The sequence below is a fragment of the Molossus molossus genome, unplaced genomic scaffold (assembly GCF_014108415.1).
Source record: "Molossus molossus isolate mMolMol1 unplaced genomic scaffold, mMolMol1.p scaffold_m16_p_21, whole genome shotgun sequence".
Taxonomy (NCBI): Eukaryota; Metazoa; Chordata; class Mammalia; order Chiroptera; family Molossidae; genus Molossus; species Molossus molossus.
Genome location: NW_023425357.1, coordinates 8,534,544 through 8,553,049, shown reverse-complemented (window position 1 = coordinate 8,553,049; position 18,506 = coordinate 8,534,544). Strand labels below are relative to the sequence as shown.

The following is an 18,506-nucleotide window of genomic DNA, read 5'->3' as shown; positions in this document are numbered from 1 at the left end:
CGGGTTCGGTTCCCGCTAAGGGCACGTACCTCGGTTGCAGTTTGTCCCTGGCCCTGGTCGGTTGTGCAGGTGGCAGCCACTCGATGTGTTCCTTTCATGTCGATGTTTCTCTCTGTCTCTCTGTTTCTCTCTCTCCCTCCCACTCTACCTGAACAAAAAATGGAAAAATGTCCTCGAGTGAGGATAAAAAAAAAAAAAAAAGAGCTACTCACTCTTTCTGCTCTGCCCAGTGACACCTGCTCTATTGGAAAAGACAGATAACATTTCCTCCCTTTTCTTTTTAAAAAAAATATGTTTCTACTGATTTTTTTTAGAGAAAAAGGATGGGAGAGTTAGAAACATCGATCCACTGCCTCCTGCACACCCCCTACTGGGGTTGAAGCCCACAACCTGGGCATGTGCCCTAACCAGGAATCGAACCGGGACCTCTCTGTCCATGAAACGATGCTCAATCCACTGAACCACACCGGGCAGGCAAATTTCCTCCCTTTTCTGTCTTCTGTCAGTTGTGAATTCTTCCACAAGCCCATGTCACTGGCCTAAACACACCTTAACACTAGGTATGTGCCCCTGACTAGGAATCGAACCCATGACCTTTAGGTGCACGGGCTTATGCTCTAACCATTGAGACACACCAACAAGGGTCAGAACGTTTTCTGTTTAAAAAAATTTTTTTTTCTTTATTGATTTTAGAGAGAGAGGAAAGGAGAGGGAGAGAGAGAGAAACATCGATAAGAGAGAACATCAATTGGCCACCTCCTGTATGCTCCCCACTGGGGATTATGCCCTGATTAGGAATCGAACTTGCGACCTCTTGGTGCATGGGTTGATGGTCAAACACTGAGCCACACTGGCGGGGCCCAGAAAATTTTTTTCACCCCAAAAAGGAAAGCCCATTTCTCCCCCTCAAACCAGCCCCTGGCAACCACTGATCTATTGTGTATCCCTTTGGATTTGCCTGTTCTGGGCAGTTCATATAAATGGGATCTTACAATACAGTCCTTGGTATCTGGCTTCTCTCACTCAGCATAATGTTTTCAAGGTCCGTCCATGTTCTAGGATGGATCAGAACTTCATTCCTTTTCATGGCTGAAAAATAACTCCATTGTGTGGCTATTTCTCCATCATCAGTTAATAAGCATCTGGGTTGTCGCCACCTTTTGGCCATTGTGACCAGTTCTACTACAAACATTCACATATACGTTTTTGCGTAAAGACACGTTTTCATTTTCTTGGGTTGACACAGAGATTGTGTAAATACACTTTATTTCTCTTGGCTAAACAATACGAGTGGGATTGCCGACTCACAGAGTGAGTGTAATGTTTAACTTTACAAGAACCTGCCAGACTGTTTTCCGAGAGAGAGGCTGCTCCACGTCGCCCGCCCATGAGCGATGCCGGAGGTGGGGCCGCGCCTCAGTCACGCAGCCGGTTTGAGGGAACCTTCTCAGTACAGTGGCAGCGCTGTCGACAGTGTTGAAGGTGCGAATATGCTCTCCTCCCGAGCACTTTTCCAGGCGATCCGAGGATGCTCTTCCCTTTCTCATTCCTCCTGCTTCATCTGCTGAGGTCTCCTCTTTGGCCCCATCTCAGCTACCTACCTACTCCTTTGGCGATCTCAGCTGACCTCCTGGCAGTAAATACCACCAGTGTTCTGGTGATTTATTTTAAAATATGTTTTTTGCCCTGGCTGGTTTGGCTCAGCGGGTAGAGCGTCGGCCTGCGGTCCAGAGAGACCCGGGTTCGGTTCCCGCTAAGGGCACGTATCTCAGTTGCAGTTTGTCCCCGGCCCTGGTTGGGTCGTGTGGGAGGCAGCCACTCCATGTGTCTCTTTCACGTTAATGTTTCTTTCTCTGTCTCTTCCTCTCTCCCTCCCACTCTATCTGAACAAAAAATGGAAAAATGTCCTCAGGTGAGGATAAAATATCTATCTATCTATCTATCTATCCACACACACACACCCATACACACACACATATATATACACACAACATATATACACACACGCACATACACACACACACATATATATGTTTTTATTGATTTTTTACAGAGAGAGGAAAGGAGAGAGAGATAGAAACATCGATGTGAGAGAGACACATCTATTGGTTGCCTCCTGCATGCCCCCTATTGGGAATTGAGCCCAAAACCCGGCATGTGCCCTGACCGGGACCTCCTTAGTCCATGGGGCAATGCTCAATTCACTGAGCCACACCAGCTGGGCTGGTGACTTTTTTTTTTGAGCCTCAGGTTTGCATGTCCAAAGGCCTGATTTGCCTTTCCTGGCTGTCCGATGGCTCACACTCAATTTAGTGGGTTGATGGTATTCTTCCCAAAAGATGTGTCCAGGTCCTAGAACCTGTGAATATGACGTTATTTGGAAAAAGGGTCTTTGCAGACATAATTAAGTTACGGATCTTGAGATGAGATCATGCTAGATCACCCTGGTGGGCCCTAAATCCAATGACAAGTGTCCCTCTAGGAGAGAGAAGATGCAGACAGAGGAGGAATGGCCATGTGAGGACGGAGGCAGAGGTCGGAGCCATGCAGCTACAAGCCCAGGAACATCAGGAATTGCCAGAAGCTGGAGGAAGAGAAGGTCCTGCCCTAGAGCCTTCAGAGGGAGCACGGCCCTGCCCACACCCTGATTTCCGACTTCCAGCCTCGGACCGCGAGGGGATCCATTTCTTTTGTTTTAAGCCAGCCACTGTGTGGTCATTTGTAAAAGCAGGACACTAATAGAGCTCCGTGTCCTAAAAACCTAAGCCTATGCCCTGGCTCAGCGGTAGAGCGTCGGCCTGCGGTCCACAGAGACCTGGGTTCAGTTCCCGCTAAGGGCACGTACCTCGGTTGCAGTTTGTCCCCGGCCCTGGTTGGTCGTGCGGGTGGCGGCCACTTGATGCGTCCCTTTCACGTCGATGTTTCTCTCTCTCTCTCTCTCTCTTCCTCTCTCTCCCTCTCTCTCTTTCTCTCTCTCCCTCCTGCTCTGTCTGAACAGAAAATGGGAAAATATCCTCGGGTGAGGATAAAAAAAAACCAAAAAACCCCCAAAAAACAAAAAGACCTCAGCCTAGTCCTCGAACCTGCCCTTTCCCGGGGCCCAGCTCAGGGATGGCCTCACCTCCCACCCCATCACCGGGCTACAGGCCCGAGCCCCAGCCCGCATGCCTCCCCCACCCCTTGCTTTAAACTACTAAGGGTGTGGGAATTTGTACAGCAGCAATAAGAAATGAATACTCTGTCACAACGACTGTCTCCACGAAGGACCTCCCGGTCCAAGCCTCAGTTTCCCACGTGGAAAATAACGACCATCGGAGCTGCGCTCCGTGTCTGCCTCTTTGGACGTCGCCGGTCTCTGACGGCCATGCACACAGCAGGCCCTTGCTGTCTGTCGAGTGAATTTGTGCTCATGGTCCTCAACTTTCCCATGATTGACTCATTTAATCCTCAAGCGAATCTGGGAGATAAAAACTATTATCAACCGATTTTCCAGATGAAGAGACGGAAACGGAGGGGTGCAGTGACTTACCCAAAGGTTCCCCAGCGTGTACATGGCCGAGTTGGGAGACCGAGGCGGGGCCGACGGACATTAATAAGAGCTGCCAGGATGCACCTGGTGTAGTTCTCGGCTTGCCAAGGTGCAGGTCACAGGTGCGGCCCACAGTCATCACTCTGCTCTCAGTGGGCACGGGGAGGAGGGCGGAACATTGCCACCAGTGGGCACTAGGCACACACGGGGGTGTTTTCTCATCACAAGGGCCGACAGTCTGGCCATGCCTGGGACAGACTGCCACAATGAGTAACTGTCCTGCCCTGGGGCCCGAAGTGCCCTTGCTGGGAACCACCAAACACCAGGCCTGGTGCCTGCCTGTGCAATAACCATCTGGTCTAGTGGTTAAAATAAAACGAGGATTCTGGAGCCACCTACCTGGGCTCAAAACTAGCTCAGAAGAAACCCGGCTCGACCACTGACTGGCCTTGTGATCTAGGGTGAGTCTTTTTTTTTTCTTTATTGATTTTAAAGAGAGGGAGGGAGAGGGGGAGAAACACCGATAAGAGAGAGAAACATGGATCGGCTGCCTCCTGCACGCCTCCCACTGTGGGTTGAGCCGGAAACCCAGGCATGTGCCCTGACCGGGAATTGAACCGGTGACCTCTTGGATGGGATGATGCCCAACCACTGAGCCACACTGGCTGGGCTTGGGTGAGTCTTTGAACCTTGCTCAGCTCATCTGAAAAATGGGGATGCTAAGCGTCCCTTCCTCATAAGTGAGGATCAAGTAAGGTAAGACGTGTCAGCGCTTAGAACGCCTGGGAGATACTCGGTGCTTCTAAGTGTTAGCTATGAATATTATTATATTTTATTTATTTACTTTTATTTATCCTCACCCAAGGAAATTTTTGCATTTATCTTCAGATAGAGCAGGAGGGAGAGAGGGAGAAAGAGAGAGAAACATTGATGTGAGAGAGACACATCAACTGGCTGCCACCTGCATGACCCTAACCAGGGCCGGGGACAAACTGCAACCAAGGTACGTGCCCTTAGCGAGACCCGAACCCAGGTCTCTCTGGTCCGTGGGCTGACGCTCTAACTGCAGAGCCAAACTGGCCAGGGCTATTTATTTACTTTTAAAAATATGTTTTTATTGATTTTTAGAGAGAGAGGGAGAAACACTGATTGGTTGCTTCCCCCACACACCCCGAATGGGGAGTGAACCTGCAACCTGGGCAAGTATGTGCCCCGAGTGGGAATCAAACTGGTGACCTTTCATTGCATGGGACAACACTCAACCAACTGAGCCACCTAGCCAGGGCTGAACATTACTATTTTAGTAACAAGTGCTCGGGTCTAAATCTGTCACCCTTTCCAGTGCTGGGGGCCCTCTGTGGGCACAAGCAGGTGTGACGGTACCTCCCTCAGCACAACGAAGTGTTTGTTGACAGTGAGTGACTGACTGACCGATGTCAGGGAGTCCTGAGTGCGCACGGCTCCCAGGGAAGACACACACTAGGCCAGGTGGGGACCACAGGTTTATTGGGGGCTCCACACACGCACACTCACAGCATCACACGACAACGGCACGGTTACTCGATACACGCAAGGTGACCTCCGCCCACAGCCGGGGCCCAGAGGCAGTGGGGTGCAGTGTCCACCCTTGCGGCCCAGACCCAGCTGGATGCCTTCCTCCTGGGCAGCTGGGGGGGGCCGCTGGGGTGGGCCCCAGGCCCGGGACAGGGAAGCGAGCAGGCAAGTCCATGGGAGGCCGGGGCGCAGGCGCCACCACCTTTACTCCAGGGACTGGAGCATCAACAGCTGTTTCAGCACCTTCGTCTGGCTGGTCTCGCGGATCTCGCCCGCCAGGAACATCTCATCCACGACCGTGTAAACCTGAGTGAAGGGAGGTGGAGGGGAGGCCTGGTGTGAGGGAAGGGCTCTGGGATGCTGGTCTGAACCTAGAGCTGGGGGCTCCGAGGCCCCAGAGCCAGGAAATGGGCACCGACAGGGGCACAGGGGCAGCTCGGGGGTTATGGCCCACCCTCCCTGCCCTGCCCCTGGCTCCCACAGCCTCGTCTTCACCGGGAGCCCACCTTGTAAAAGTTGAACACCAGGTCCAGCTCACAGACGTTGTGGAAGTATTCATTTAAGACCTGGAAGAGGAAGAGAGATGGTGAGAGGCAGGCAGGGAGGGAGACACACACACAGAGGCAGGAACAGAGGTCATCAGAGACCAAGGCAGGGAGGGAGAGAGAAGGACAGAGCGAGAGGGAGAGAAAAACAAACAAGAACGAAGATCAGATGACGACAGAAAAAGATGGCAAAAAGACACGGACTGAGGCAGAGGGAGAAAGACGGAAAGAGAGCCGTGTGGCAGAGGGACAGAGACAGCTGCGTAGACAACAGTGGGCTGAGCAGAAACAAGGAGACAGAAACCAGCAGTGAGGTGGGTAGAGAGACTCGGCGGTGCCGGGGGAAGTGGAGGAGGGTCTGTGCACGCCCAGAGAGGAGACAGGGATCGTTCCCAGTACTGGAGGCCAGCAGGGGCCCAGCCCGCCCACCGGCCCACGCACACACCTCCACGAAGTTGTGGATGGCCTCCAGGTAGGCCAGGTTGTTGTCATTGACGTCCACGCAGATGCAGAAGTAGAGGCCAGCGTAGCGTCGGTAAATGATCTTAAAGTTCCGGAACTGTGGGGCAGAGAGACTGTCAGTGACGGGGTATGCCCACACCCAACGGGCTGGACACAGTGGGGCCAAAACATTTGGTTCTTCATTCCTCTCGTGATCCCTGCTCCGTGCCTGGCCCTGTGCTGGGGACACAGTGATGACCGACATGGGCCTGCCCCCCCCGGAGGCTCACAGTCCACTGGTGAGAGATTCATCCTCAGACATCCCCAGAGGGGGAGGGGCTGGGCTGTGGGGGCCTAGAGGGAACAGCTAACAGCACAGGGGTCCAGAGGGCTTCCTGGAGGAGGGGGCACCTAACCTGAGATCTAGAGGATGAGAAGAAATGAATGGGCAGGGGTGCTCCAAGCAGAGGAAAAGGCTTGTATCAAAGCCCAGAGCCAAGAGGGAGCCCGAAATGTTCCATGGCATCCATCCCACCTTTCCATGGCTCCCTATTGCCTCTGGAGAGAGTCAAATTCCTTAGCCTGGAACACTTCATTTATTAATTTTTTAATCCTCACCCAAGGATATATATATATTTTTCATTTATCTTTAGGTAGAGTGGGAGGGGGAGAGAGAAACATTGATGTGAGAGAGACACACTGACTGGTTGCTTCTTGCATGATACCGACCAGGGCCTGGGACCGTGCCCTTGACTGGAACCAAACCCGCGACTCTCTGGTCCGCGGTCCAACACTCTAACCGCTGAGCCAAACCGGCCAGGGCTGGAGCAGTTCATTCCGTCCTTCCATAAACTCTGCCTGAGCACCGACCACCAGGCAGGCTCGGTGCTGGGCAGCACGGTTACCAACTGTAACCAACATAATCCCAGCCTTGCCCTTAGCTGAACTGTAATATAAACAAATATTACTACAGTAACGCACACACAACCCAGGTATAAGTACGCATGGACGGGGGAAGCAGGCTCTAGTTTTATGTGTGTGTGAGTCGGCAGAGAGCTAGGCAGACACAGGCACAGATATGCACACTGGACTGCAAAGCACAAGCCACGGTCAAACCCCGGAAAATCCCAGCTCTGGGTCTGGCAGGTGTGTGGCGCCACCTGGCAGCAACTTTGAAGGCCAACATTAGTCCTTGATTTTCATTCTTAATTCCAGCTCATCCTTTTGTTCACTTCTAACATTATCACAGTAATGCCTGCGCATAAGCCATGGATCAATGAGCCTGGGTCAGGGTGCACATTCTACTTCTCTTTCTTTCTTTTTTTTGTTAATCTTCACCCAAGGATATTTTTCCATTGATTTTTAGAGAGAGTGGAAAGGAGGGAGGGAAAGGGAGAGAGAGAGAAACGTTGATGTGAGACACATCGATTGGTTGCCACCCACATGACCCCGACTGGAGTCTGGGATTGAGCCTGCAACCCAGGTATGTGCCCTTGACTGGGAATCAAACCCGGGACCCTTCGGTCCAAGAGTGACACTCTAACCACTGAGCCAAACAGGCCAAGGACTTCCTTTCTTTTTTAAAGATTTTTTTAAAAATTGATTTTTAGAGAGAGGGGAAGGGAAAGGGAGAGAGAAAAACATTGAACCGAGAGCGAGGCATCCATCAGCTGCCTCCTGCATGCCCCGAATTGGGGATGGAACCTGCAACCCGGGCATGTGCCCTGACTGGGAACGGAACCTGCAACCTGTGGGTGCATGGACGACGCCCAACCTACTGAGCCTCATGGGCCAGGGCTACTTTTCTTTTAACTGATACAAATCGTGACCAAATGGCTGAAGACACTAGCTCTGTGAGAGGGTTCAAGATGGGAGGCCCAGGGCAGGAACAGTTTGGACACACTGCCCGCCGACTGGCAAGGCCGGGGCGGCCTGAGCCCTGTTCCCTTCTTGAAATGCTCCCTTTCCTGCTAACACCCTCCTTGCTCCTTTCCATGCCTCTGTGAATTCAATCCCGGGCTTCGCGCAGCTCAGCTCAGCCCCACGTCTTCTGCTACACTCAGTGAGTCTTTTCCTGTGGGCTGAGCTGGGTCCCTCTCTGAGCTCCGTCCGCCACTGTGGCCCTGTCCCAGGCCTAACCACTCCAGGCATCGCTGTCTAGGGACAGGCTCATCTCCCCATTGGACAGCGGGCCCCGAGAGGGAAGGCTGGGGCTGTCACCACTGTCTCCAGCACTGTCCAGCACTGCCCTGGACATTGAATAGGTGCTTCAGTAGACAGAATAATGTCCCCACCCCCACCCTCAGGTACGTCCACCTCGTATCCTGCCCAGCCTTCTCCCTGAACTCCAACTTGTCACTCTCTGATGTTTCCGCTGACATGGGAATAGACAGATACCTCACTCCTGATCACCTCAACCTGCTCTTTCCGAAGCCTGTCCTGTCTTAGAAAATGACAGTGCCATCCTATTGGTGTACCCACCTTCTCTCCCACCTCACATCTAAGCCTTGGGCCTTCCAATGGCTCTACCTCCAAGTCTTCTGGCCACCCCACTGCTTCCATGCCAGTTCTACTCACAAGCATGTCACCTAGACTATGGCTGTCGCCTCCTGCGGTCTCCCTGCTTTTCCTCTTGGCCTCTATAGAGAGTCCCTAAGTTGGTCCATGTCTCTCTTCGGTTCAAAACTCTCCATGGCTGCCATGTGATTCAGAGGAAGAACCCAAGTCCTCACCACAGCCCCCAAGGCCTGCAGCATCTGCCCATGTTATCTCTTTATCCAGGCTGGCCTTTCTGCTATTCCAGGAATGCCCCAGTATGTTCCTGCCTCAGGGCCTTTGCACTTGCCGACCCCTGGGCTTGCAATGTTCCTCTCTCAGATATGTATTTCCATTCCTTCAACTCCTTTAGGTATTATCTCAAATGTCACCTCTTCAATGAGGATTTTCTGATCAATTCATTTAAAGCTGCATTCCAGCCCTGGCTGGTGTTGCTCAGTGGTCAGAGAGCCAGCCGGTGCACCCAAGGGTCACAAGATTGATTCCCAGTCAAGGGCACATAGCTGGGTTGCAGGTTCCTTCCCAGCCGCGGTTGGGGTGTGTGCGGGAGCAACCAATAGATGTGTCTCTCTCACATAGATATTTTTTTTTCTCTCCCCCCCCTCCCTCCCTCCCTTCTGCTCTATCTAAACATCAGTGGGAAAATATCCTCAGGTGAGGATTAACAACAATAATAAACCTGCATTCCAACCCCAGCACTTCCATCCCCCACAGCTCCTGCTTTATGCTCTGAGGCATTTATCACCACTATATCTGTACCATCAGCTCTCTGAGGGCGGGACCGTCATATCTGTTATGTTCACTGCAGCATCCCCAGTGCCTAGGACAGCGCCTGGATCTCAATAAATACTTGAATTCCACAGGACAATCAGCCTGGTCTCTTGAACAGGCTAACAGCGTGGGAATGAAAGGCGGAGACTTCTGGATAAAAAGAGACCAAACAGCCCTGGCCAGTTTGGCTCAGCGGGTTAAAGCATTGGCCTGTGGTCCAGAGAGACCCGGGTTCGGTTCCCGCTAAGGGCACGTACCTCGGTTGCAGTTTGTCCCCGGCCCTGGTTGGGTCGTGCGGGTGGCAACCACTCGATGTGTCCCTTTCACGTCGATGTTTCTCTCTCTCTCTCTCTCCTCTGTCTCCCTCCCGCTCTATCTGAACAAAAAATGAAAAAAAAAAAAAAAGTCCTCAGGTGAGGATAAAAAAAAGAGAGAGACCAAACAGACACAGCAACCAAAGCGATGCAAGATCCCTGACCAGCTCTGAACAACATTGATAATCTGGGGGAAATTTAAATATTCATTGGGTATTAGAGTAATATTTTAAAAGTATGATGAATTTTATCAAGTCTGATAATATTGTGGCAATGTGAGGAAAAGCCTTTATTTTCCAAGATATGTCCTGAAATATCATGATGACTGTAACTTCATTTCAAACAGGACTGCAAGGGATGATTCATTATGCTATTCTCTCCACTTCTGTGTGTTTGAACATTTTTATAGTAACTTTTTATTTATTTATTTATTTATTTTTTTATCCTCATCCGAGGACATTTTTCCATCTTTTGTTCAGATAGAGTGGGAGGGAGAGAGAGAGAGAGAAACATCGACATGAAAGGGACACATTGAGTGGCTGTCACCCGCATGACCAACCAGGGCCGGGGACAAACTGCAACCGAGGTACGCGCCCTTAGCAGGAACTGAACCTGGGTCTCTCCAGACCGCAGGCCGACGCTCTAACCGCGGAGCCAAACTGGCCAGGGCTAGAGTAACTTTTTAAAAGGCACCACAAAAAAATTCTTCAGCCAAAAAAAGAAAAATGTAGAGCAAAAAGGCAAAATATTAATGCTGATTACATCTTGGTAGTGGGTGCATGAATCTTCAGTAAACTTCTCCCTCATTGTCCTAATCTGTATGTTTGAAAATTTTCACAATACCAACAAGTACCCCAAAAAAGGAAGACAGCAAGCTAAACGTGTGTTGAGTAAATTGAATGAATGAATGAATGAATGAATGCGGGCAGGAAGGAGGGCCTGAGGGGCTATTGCAAGCAGGGAACAGGAAGTTGGACAGGAAGCTGGGTAGGAGGGCGTGAATGGGGGCAAGGCGGCATGGGGGGCGGGGGTCTGTCACCTCCACAAAGTTGGTGTGTTTGGCATCTCGGACAGTGACCACGGCGTGCACCTCTTCGATCAACTTCTGTTTCTCATCGTCATCAAACTGCATGTACCACTTGGCCAGGCGCGTCTTGCCGGCTCTGTTCTGGATGAGGATGAAGCGGATCTAGGGGCAGCAGGAGGAGGAGGAAGTGAGAGAGGCAGGGAGGGAGGGCCAGGGCTACAACACCCAACAGCCCCACCCATCACCAGGGAGACAGGGTCCACACCTCCCAGCTGCCTGCCTTCCCAGGGCCCAGCCAGCCCACATGCTCGTCCCAGGTCCCTCCAACACCCCGTAGAGTGATTTCTCCTCCACAGAGCAGCCAACTCTGCACCCAGCTCCAGGGCCCTGAGTCGAAGGCTCCACCACCTCTTATCTGCCTGACCTTGGTCTAAAGATCTGCTTCTGCCCTGGCCAGTTTGGCTCAGCAGTTGGAGTGTCGGCCTGAAGACCAGAGAGTCCTGGGTTCGGTTCTCGCTAGGGGCACGTGCCAATAAAAAACAAACAAACAAAAAAAACTGCTTCCCCAGCTTCTATTTTCCCACCGGCAACAGAAGTTTCCTTAGAAGATCCACCTCGGCTGTTTCGCAGGTTAAATAAATTTACAAAAATAATCCAGTGGCTGGCATATAGAGGTACTCAATGAATGTTTGTGTTTCAGAATTCTTTGGTATGAGTCCTGGCAATGCCAACTTCTTTTTTCCTTTTTCTGTACAATTTTTTTTTTTACTTACTAATTTTTATTTTTATTTATTTATTTATTTATTTATTTATTTTTTATCCTCACCCGAGGATATTTTTCCATTTTTTGTACAGATAGAGTGGGAGGGAGAGAGAGGAAGGGAGAGAGAGTGAGAAACATCGATGTGAAAGGGACACATCAAGTGGCTGCCACCCGCACGACCAACCAGGGCCGGGGACAAACTGCAACCGAGGTACGTGCCCTTAGCGGGAACTGAACCCGGGTCTCTCCGGACCGCAGGCCGATGCTCTAACCGCTGAGCCAAACTGGCCAGGGCTACTTACTAATTTTTAAACATTGAGGTATGCTGTGGCCGGTTTGGCTCTGTGCTTAAAGTGCCGGCCTGTGGACCAAAGAGTCTCAGGTTCGATTCCGGTCAAGGGCATGTACCTCAGTTGTGATTCCCTCCGGCCCTGGTTGGGGTTCTGTGGGAGGCAGATAGCTGATGTGTCTCTCTCACATTGATGTTTCGCTCTCTCTTTCTCTCCCACCCTCCCTCCTTCACACTCTATCTGAAGATAAATGGAAAAATATCCTCCGGTGAGAATTAAAAAAAATAAAAAATAAAAATTGAGGTATAATTCGCATACCATAAAATTCACCCAAAAAAGCCCAGCCGGTGTGGCTTAGTGGTTGAGTGTCACCCATGCACCAAGAGGTCACCGGTTGGATTCCCAGTCAGGGCACATGCCTAGGTTGTGGACCCGATCCCCAGTGGGGGGCATGCAGGAGGTGGCCAATCGATGTTCTCTCTCATTAATGTTTCTGTCTCTCCCTCTCTCTTCCCCTCTATAACATCAATAAAGAAAAAATAATTTAAAAATTCATCCAAAATGTATACAGTCCAATAGTTTTTAGTATATTCATACAACTGTGCAAAAATCACCACTATTCCAGAACATTTTCATCACCCCAAAAAGAAATCCTCCACCCATTAGTGGTCATTCTCCCTTCCCTAGCCCCCAGCAACCACTAATCTTTCTGGTTGCTATGGATTTGCCTGTGCCGCACATTTCATGTAAGTGGAATTATACAAGGTGTGACCTCTATCTGGCTTCTTTTACTCAGAATGATGTTTTCAAATTTCATCTATGTTGTAGCGTGGCCAAATAATAACACTGCACTTTTATTTTAATAATCTCCACCCGAGGATATTTTTCTATTTATCTTCAGATAGAGTGGGAGGAGGGGGGAGAGAGAGAGAGAGAGAAATATCAATGTGAGAGAGACACATCAACTGGTTGCCTCCTCCATGACCCCGACCCGGGCTGGGGATGATCTAAAACTGAGGTATGTGCCCTTGACTGGAATCGAACCCGTGACTCTTTGGTCTGTGGGCCAACGCTCTAACCTCTGGGCCAAACCAGCTAGGGCAACATTGCACTTTATGGATAGACCTCGTTTCGTTTATCCATTCATCAGTGGATGGACATTTGGGCTGTTTACATTTTTGGTGATTATGAATAATGCTATTATGAACATTTATGTACAGGTTATTATGTGGATGTACGTTTTCATTTCTCTTGGGCAGATACCTAGGAGTGGAATTTCTGGGTCATATGGTTCAGATTTTACACTCTAGGTCAACTATGATTATCATCAGTGATGGCTAAAAAAATTTTTTTATGACTCTGAAATGTCAGGTCAGCTGTCACAGGGCTACTGTGAAAACTAAACAAGTTAATGCCTAGAGTGCTTAGCAGAGTGCCTAACTTCTTCAGGAAGTGCTAAGCTATTTTCCAAAGCATCTGCCACTTCTTAAGTGACTTAACTGCTTAGTGCCTCAGTTTATCCACCTAGAAAACGGCCACATAAGGGTGCGATGGGGAGTCAACAACATATGAGAAGTATTCAGAACAGCGCCTGGTTCAGATTTTACACTCTAGGTCAACTATGATTATCATCAGTGATGGCTAAAAAAATTTTCTTTATGACTCTGAAATGTCAGGTCAGCTGACATAGGGCTACTGTGAAAACTGAACAAGTTAATGCCTAGAGTGCTTAGCAGAGTGCCTATTACATACTGAGCACTCAATAAAATTAGCTATTATTATGACTGAGGGGCATTTGACCAAGTGGCTAAGAACTAAACTCTAGAGTCTGAATGAATCCTGGCCTGCTCACTGTGTCCATGGGCAAGTCACTTAACCTCTCTGGGCCTTAGTTTCCTTATCCATATAATGGACATAACAAGAGTCCCACCTTCATAAGACTGTTGCACAGCCCTGGCCAGTTTGGCTCAGCGGTTAGAGCATCAGCCTGCGGACCAAAGAGTCCTGGGTTCGATTCCGGCCAAGGGCAAGTACCTCGGTTGCCGTTGGTCCCCAGCCCCAGTTGGGGTCATGCAGGTGGTAACTAATTGATGTGTCTCTCTCACATCAATGTTTCTCTCTCTCTCTCTCCCCCTCCCTCCCGCTCTGTCTGAAGATAAATGTTAAAATATCCTCAGGTGAGGATTAAAAAAAAAAGTCTGTTGCACAGATTAATAAACATAAGGGGTGAAGTGCAGTGACTACCACATATTAAGTGATATATAAGTATTATTTCTTTTTTTTTTTATCCTCACCTGAGGACATTTTTTTTTTTTCCATTTTTTGTTCAGATAGAGTAGGAGGGAGAGAGGAAGAGAGAGAGAGAGAGAGAAACATTGACCTAAAAGGGACACATCGAGTGGCTGCCACCCGCACAACCAACCAGGGCCGGGGACAAACTGCAACCGAGGTACGTGCCCTTAGTGGGAACTGAATCCCGGTCTCTCTGGACCGCAGGCCGACGCTCTAACCACTGAGCAAAACCGGCCAGGGCATAAGTATTATTTCTTAGTAGTATTATAACTCGTCATCATCTGACTGAGAAAACTATGACCCAAGTTCACCCAGCTAGGAAGCCTGCCTTTGGACCCAGTTCTATTTGATACAGGCATGCTTATGCCCATTTTATAGATAAAGAAACTGAAGCTCAGAGAAAGAAGTCTCACAGCCAGCAAACAGAACTGGGAGTCCAGTGGCTCTGCACTAAATCCCCTTACCCAGTCTTGCAGGACCACCACCCTTTCAGGAGAGTCACTTTCTTTCCTAAGCCTCATTCTCCACATAACCTCCCTCCTCCCCCAATCAATCAAGCTGGCTGGGAACAGGATATTATACTCTACTTCCAAGAACCCCTTCTGCTGAACCAGAGGAAACCACTTCCTAGAAGGGCAGGGGTCAAGGGCAGGAAGGAAAAGGGCACAGTGGGCGTGGGGTGGACCCACATCAGGCAGGCTGTGGCTTGCCACAGAGCAGGAGATATATGGGGCATTCAGGAAGGAGAGCTAGAAGCAAACCTGGAGTTGAGGGAGAGCTGTTCTGACACCCACCGCCATTCACCTCTTTTCACAGCTCTCTGCCCAAAGAATCCTTTCCTGTGATACAAAGCCAGGATCGGGTGCCATATCCAATGCTCAGGCCTTGCTCTAAATCCCCATCTCTCACTTCCATGCCTACTCCGACCCCCCAACTCACCTCCCTCCTTGGAAAGACCTGTTACATCGCACTCCAAGCCTTCTTCCCCTTTGCAACACACTTTCCCAGACTCTAAAGGCCCATTCCCAGCAACCGTCTACTTCCCCTCTCCACTTCCCAGTCTCTCATCAGCAGTATCCCGCCTGTTTCAACACCCCCTCCTCGCCTGCAATGCCAGCTTCCTGCCTCTAGAGACCCCTTCTCTTCTATCCCAACGTCTCTCCTTCTCCCACGCTCCTGCCACACTCCCAGAGGGCCCTCCTCTCCGGACGCTCCCACCCCACCTCCAATTCCTTCTTCCTCTCTCTGAGACCCTGCCTCGTCAATTGCCTTCCAGTTTCAAAACCCCTTAATCATCTTCAATGTCTCCCACTCGCACAGCCCTCTTCCCCTGGTACCTGATCTCCAACGACTCCTACCCTCCAGAGCCCCGATGCACCCCGCGCCCAGAATCACCGCTCAGTTCCCCGCTTCCCGGCCTTTGACCGGCCCGGATCCAGGGAGCCCGCGCCCGGCCCAGACCATCGCACCGCGGCGGGGGCGCTTGTCAGTGCCCGACCGAGCCTCCTATCTGCACGTGAACCCACCCTCCTCCCGTCCCCAACGTGAGCGCGCCCCCGTTACCATGGCGACCCCCGTCCGGACCACAGCTGCCCCGGTCCCGCGGCGACTGGGCGGCTCCGGCTCTGGAAGCTGTTGGGGGACCCGGGGCTAGAGCGGACTTCCGGCAGAAGAACACGCTTGCCCTCTGGCGCACAGCCCGCTGGGAATTGTAGTCCCAAGAACGGGTTTGTGCGTCCGGGTGTTAAGCCGGCGTAAAGAGAAGGTCCTTCTTCCCAACATGCTGAGCGACTGCCCGTTTCCTACTGAATGGTTCAGGCTCCAAATGCATGCTAGGAGTTGTGGGTGCGTGTCTTTTCGGAGGACTACAATTACCGAAATGCTTGGCAGCTAGCAGGGTGAACGTTGCATTTTGGGAAATGTAGTTCTAGTAGCCACTCCTCCAAGGTGAGATGGGCATGCTGGGAATAGTAGTTTCAAGTAAGAAACTGCATGAGGGGAGCTAGAAATGTAACGGTCTTTCTGTGCTCACCCAGGGCTTTGTTCAAAATACTTGAATGGCAGCCCTGGCTGGCTTGGCTTAGCGGTTAGAGCCTCGGCCTCCAGACCAATGAGTCCCAGGTTCCGACATGTAACTCGGTTGCAGTTTGGTCCCTGGCCCATCTCACTTCGATGTTTCCACCCCCCACCATCTGAAGATAAATGGAAAAATATCTTTGGGTGAGGATTAAGAAAATAAATTTAAAAATAAATAATAATAATGAAATACATTGAATGGCCCAGCCCGTGCGCTCCTTCAGCATGGACCCACATTTCTGGTCAGGGCACATGCCCGGTTCCAGGTTAGATCCCTAGTAGGGGGCGTGCAGGAGGCAGCGATGGATGTTCTCTCTCACCTCGGTATTTCTCTCTCTCCCTTCCTCTCTCTTCAAAATCACACAAATAGCCCTGACCAGTTTGGCTCAGCGGTTAGAGCGTCAGCCTGCGGTCCAGAGAGACCCGGGTTTGGTTCCCACTAAGGGCATGTACTTCGGTTGCAGTTTGTCCCCGGCCCTGGTTGGGTCGTGTGGGTGGCAGCCAGTCGATGTGTCCCTTTCACGTCGATGTTTCTCTCTCTCTCTCTCTTCCTGTCTCTCCCTCCCACTCCGCTCTCTCTGAATAAAAAATGAAAAAATGTCCTCGGTGAGGATTAAAAAAAAACACAAAATCATATAAATATATATATATATATACACATATATACATACATTATATATGTGTGTGTGTGTATGAATATTAATTTGGAAGCTAGAACCATGTGCAAATCCTGCTGTCAGAGCAGGAGGGGGAAAGGGAGGGAGAGAAACACATTGAGTGGTTGCCACCCACACGACCCCAACCTCCCCAACCAGGGTGGGGGACAAACTGCAACCGCGGTACGTGCCCTTAGCGGAACCGAACCCGGGACTCTCCCAGGACTCTCCCGTCCGCAGGCTGATGCTCTAACCGCGGAGCCAAACTAGCTAGGGTGTACACTGTTTTTTAAGCTACTCAAACAGGCCAAGGACTTTTCCACCTCCTGCCTTTCTTTTGTGCTTGCTATTCCCTGGAAGGCCTTCCCCCATTCATTCTAAGGCTGGCTTCTTTCCTTTTCTTTTCTTTTTTAAATATGTTTTTATTGATTTTATAGAGGAAAGGAAGAGAGAGAAAGAGAGAAACATGGATCACCTGCCTCCTGCACGCCCCCTACTGGGGATGGAGCCCACAACCTGGGCAAGTGCCCTGATTCAGAATCCAACAGGTGTCACTGGTGACCTGCGGGTGCAAAGGACAATGCTAAAAGGAACAAGCCACACCAGCCAGGGCAAGGCTGACTTCTTTTCTTCCTTTAGTTTAAACACCACTTCCACAGACCTGCTTAGAGGACCCCACATACAGAGGGTTTCCCTCTCCTATCGCCAAAATTCAGTAGGTAAGCAGTTAGCTTAATTTTTGTATAGCCTTTATTACAACTTTTAATGATTTTATTTGGTGTGTGTGTGTGTGATCTAGATCTCCCATTATGTGGTAAGCTGTTGAGGGTAGGGACACTTTTTTTTTTCTTTATTAATTTTTAGAGAGAGAGAGGAAGAGGGAGAGAGAATTAGAAACATTGATGATAGAGAACATTGACTAGCCGCCTCTTGCATGCCCCTCACTGGGGATCGGGCCCACAACCTGGGCATGTGCCCTGACCAGGAATCGAACCAGCGACCTCTTGGTGCATGGGTCGATGCTCAATCACTGATCCACACTGGCAGGGCAGGATGCTATCTATTAACTGTATCTACATTACCTATAATATGATGACACATAGAAGTATTCAACAAAGGTATTACTATTGATACTGAGGACAGACTTACCCTAATAAAAACAAAGCATATCCAAGAGCAATGTATATTTAAAGTGTAGTATTGGCAGAAGTACCAACACAAAACTATTGCAAGGGCAAAAATAGGTTGGTGATCATTTCTGTCCTGTGCGCTACTCAGTCTCCAACAGCTATGGGACCAGGATAAAGTAAGCAAGGTGCCCAAGGTGGAAATTTTTAAGAGGCACTCACACTTAGGTGCTGATTCAGCCCCTGCATGAGCATGAAAGTGAGCACCTCCTTGAAGTTCATTCTCTGGGCACCCCGCTTGCTTCACCTTAGTTCCAGTCCCGATCTCCAGTGTTTAGCTTAGTGCCTGGCACCAGCCTGATGTTCGAGAAACATTTACTGAATGAATGAATGAACAGGAATAGAAAAAAAGACACTGTCTCCACCCAGCCAACATTCAGGGGAAATAGATTTAAATGACATTATGCAAATAAAAAAGTTACCTAGAAAAAAATAATTGGCATTTTTTTATTTCACAGTTTCTGTGGGTCAGGAATTTGGAAGCAGCTTGGCTGAGTGGTTCTAC

At 50.1% G+C, this 18,506-nt stretch overlaps 1 protein-coding gene across 1 annotated transcript; it reads right to left on the bottom strand.

Annotated features, from left to right (window-relative positions):
- Positions 1-4,995: 4,995 nt before the first annotated feature.
- On the bottom strand, positions 4,996-15,762 carry AP2S1 (adaptor related protein complex 2 subunit sigma 1). Its single transcript, XM_036275072.1, has 5 exons — positions 15,646-15,762; positions 10,750-10,899; positions 6,074-6,187; positions 5,590-5,649; positions 4,996-5,389 (listed from the first exon to the last, which is right to left on the bottom strand). The coding sequence occupies exons 1-5, from the start codon at positions 15,646-15,648 to the stop codon at positions 5,288-5,290; spliced, it is 429 nt and encodes a 142-aa protein (XP_036130965.1). The 5' UTR covers positions 15,649-15,762; the 3' UTR covers positions 4,996-5,287.
- Positions 15,763-18,506: the final 2,744 nt, after the last annotated feature.

What these genes read in the sequence shown, in the direction of transcription:
- AP2S1 (XM_036275072.1), bottom strand. An exon ending in AACACACCAACTTTGTGGAG is followed by an intron (nt 6,188 to 10,749) that starts GTGACAGACCCC and finishes TCTGCCCCACAG; the next exon opens with TTCCGGAACTTTAAGATCAT. An exon ending in TGGTGTTCAACTTTTACAAG is followed by an intron (nt 5,390 to 5,589) that starts GTGGGCTCCCGG and finishes CCCTTCACTCAG; the next exon opens with GTTTACACGGTCGTGGATGA.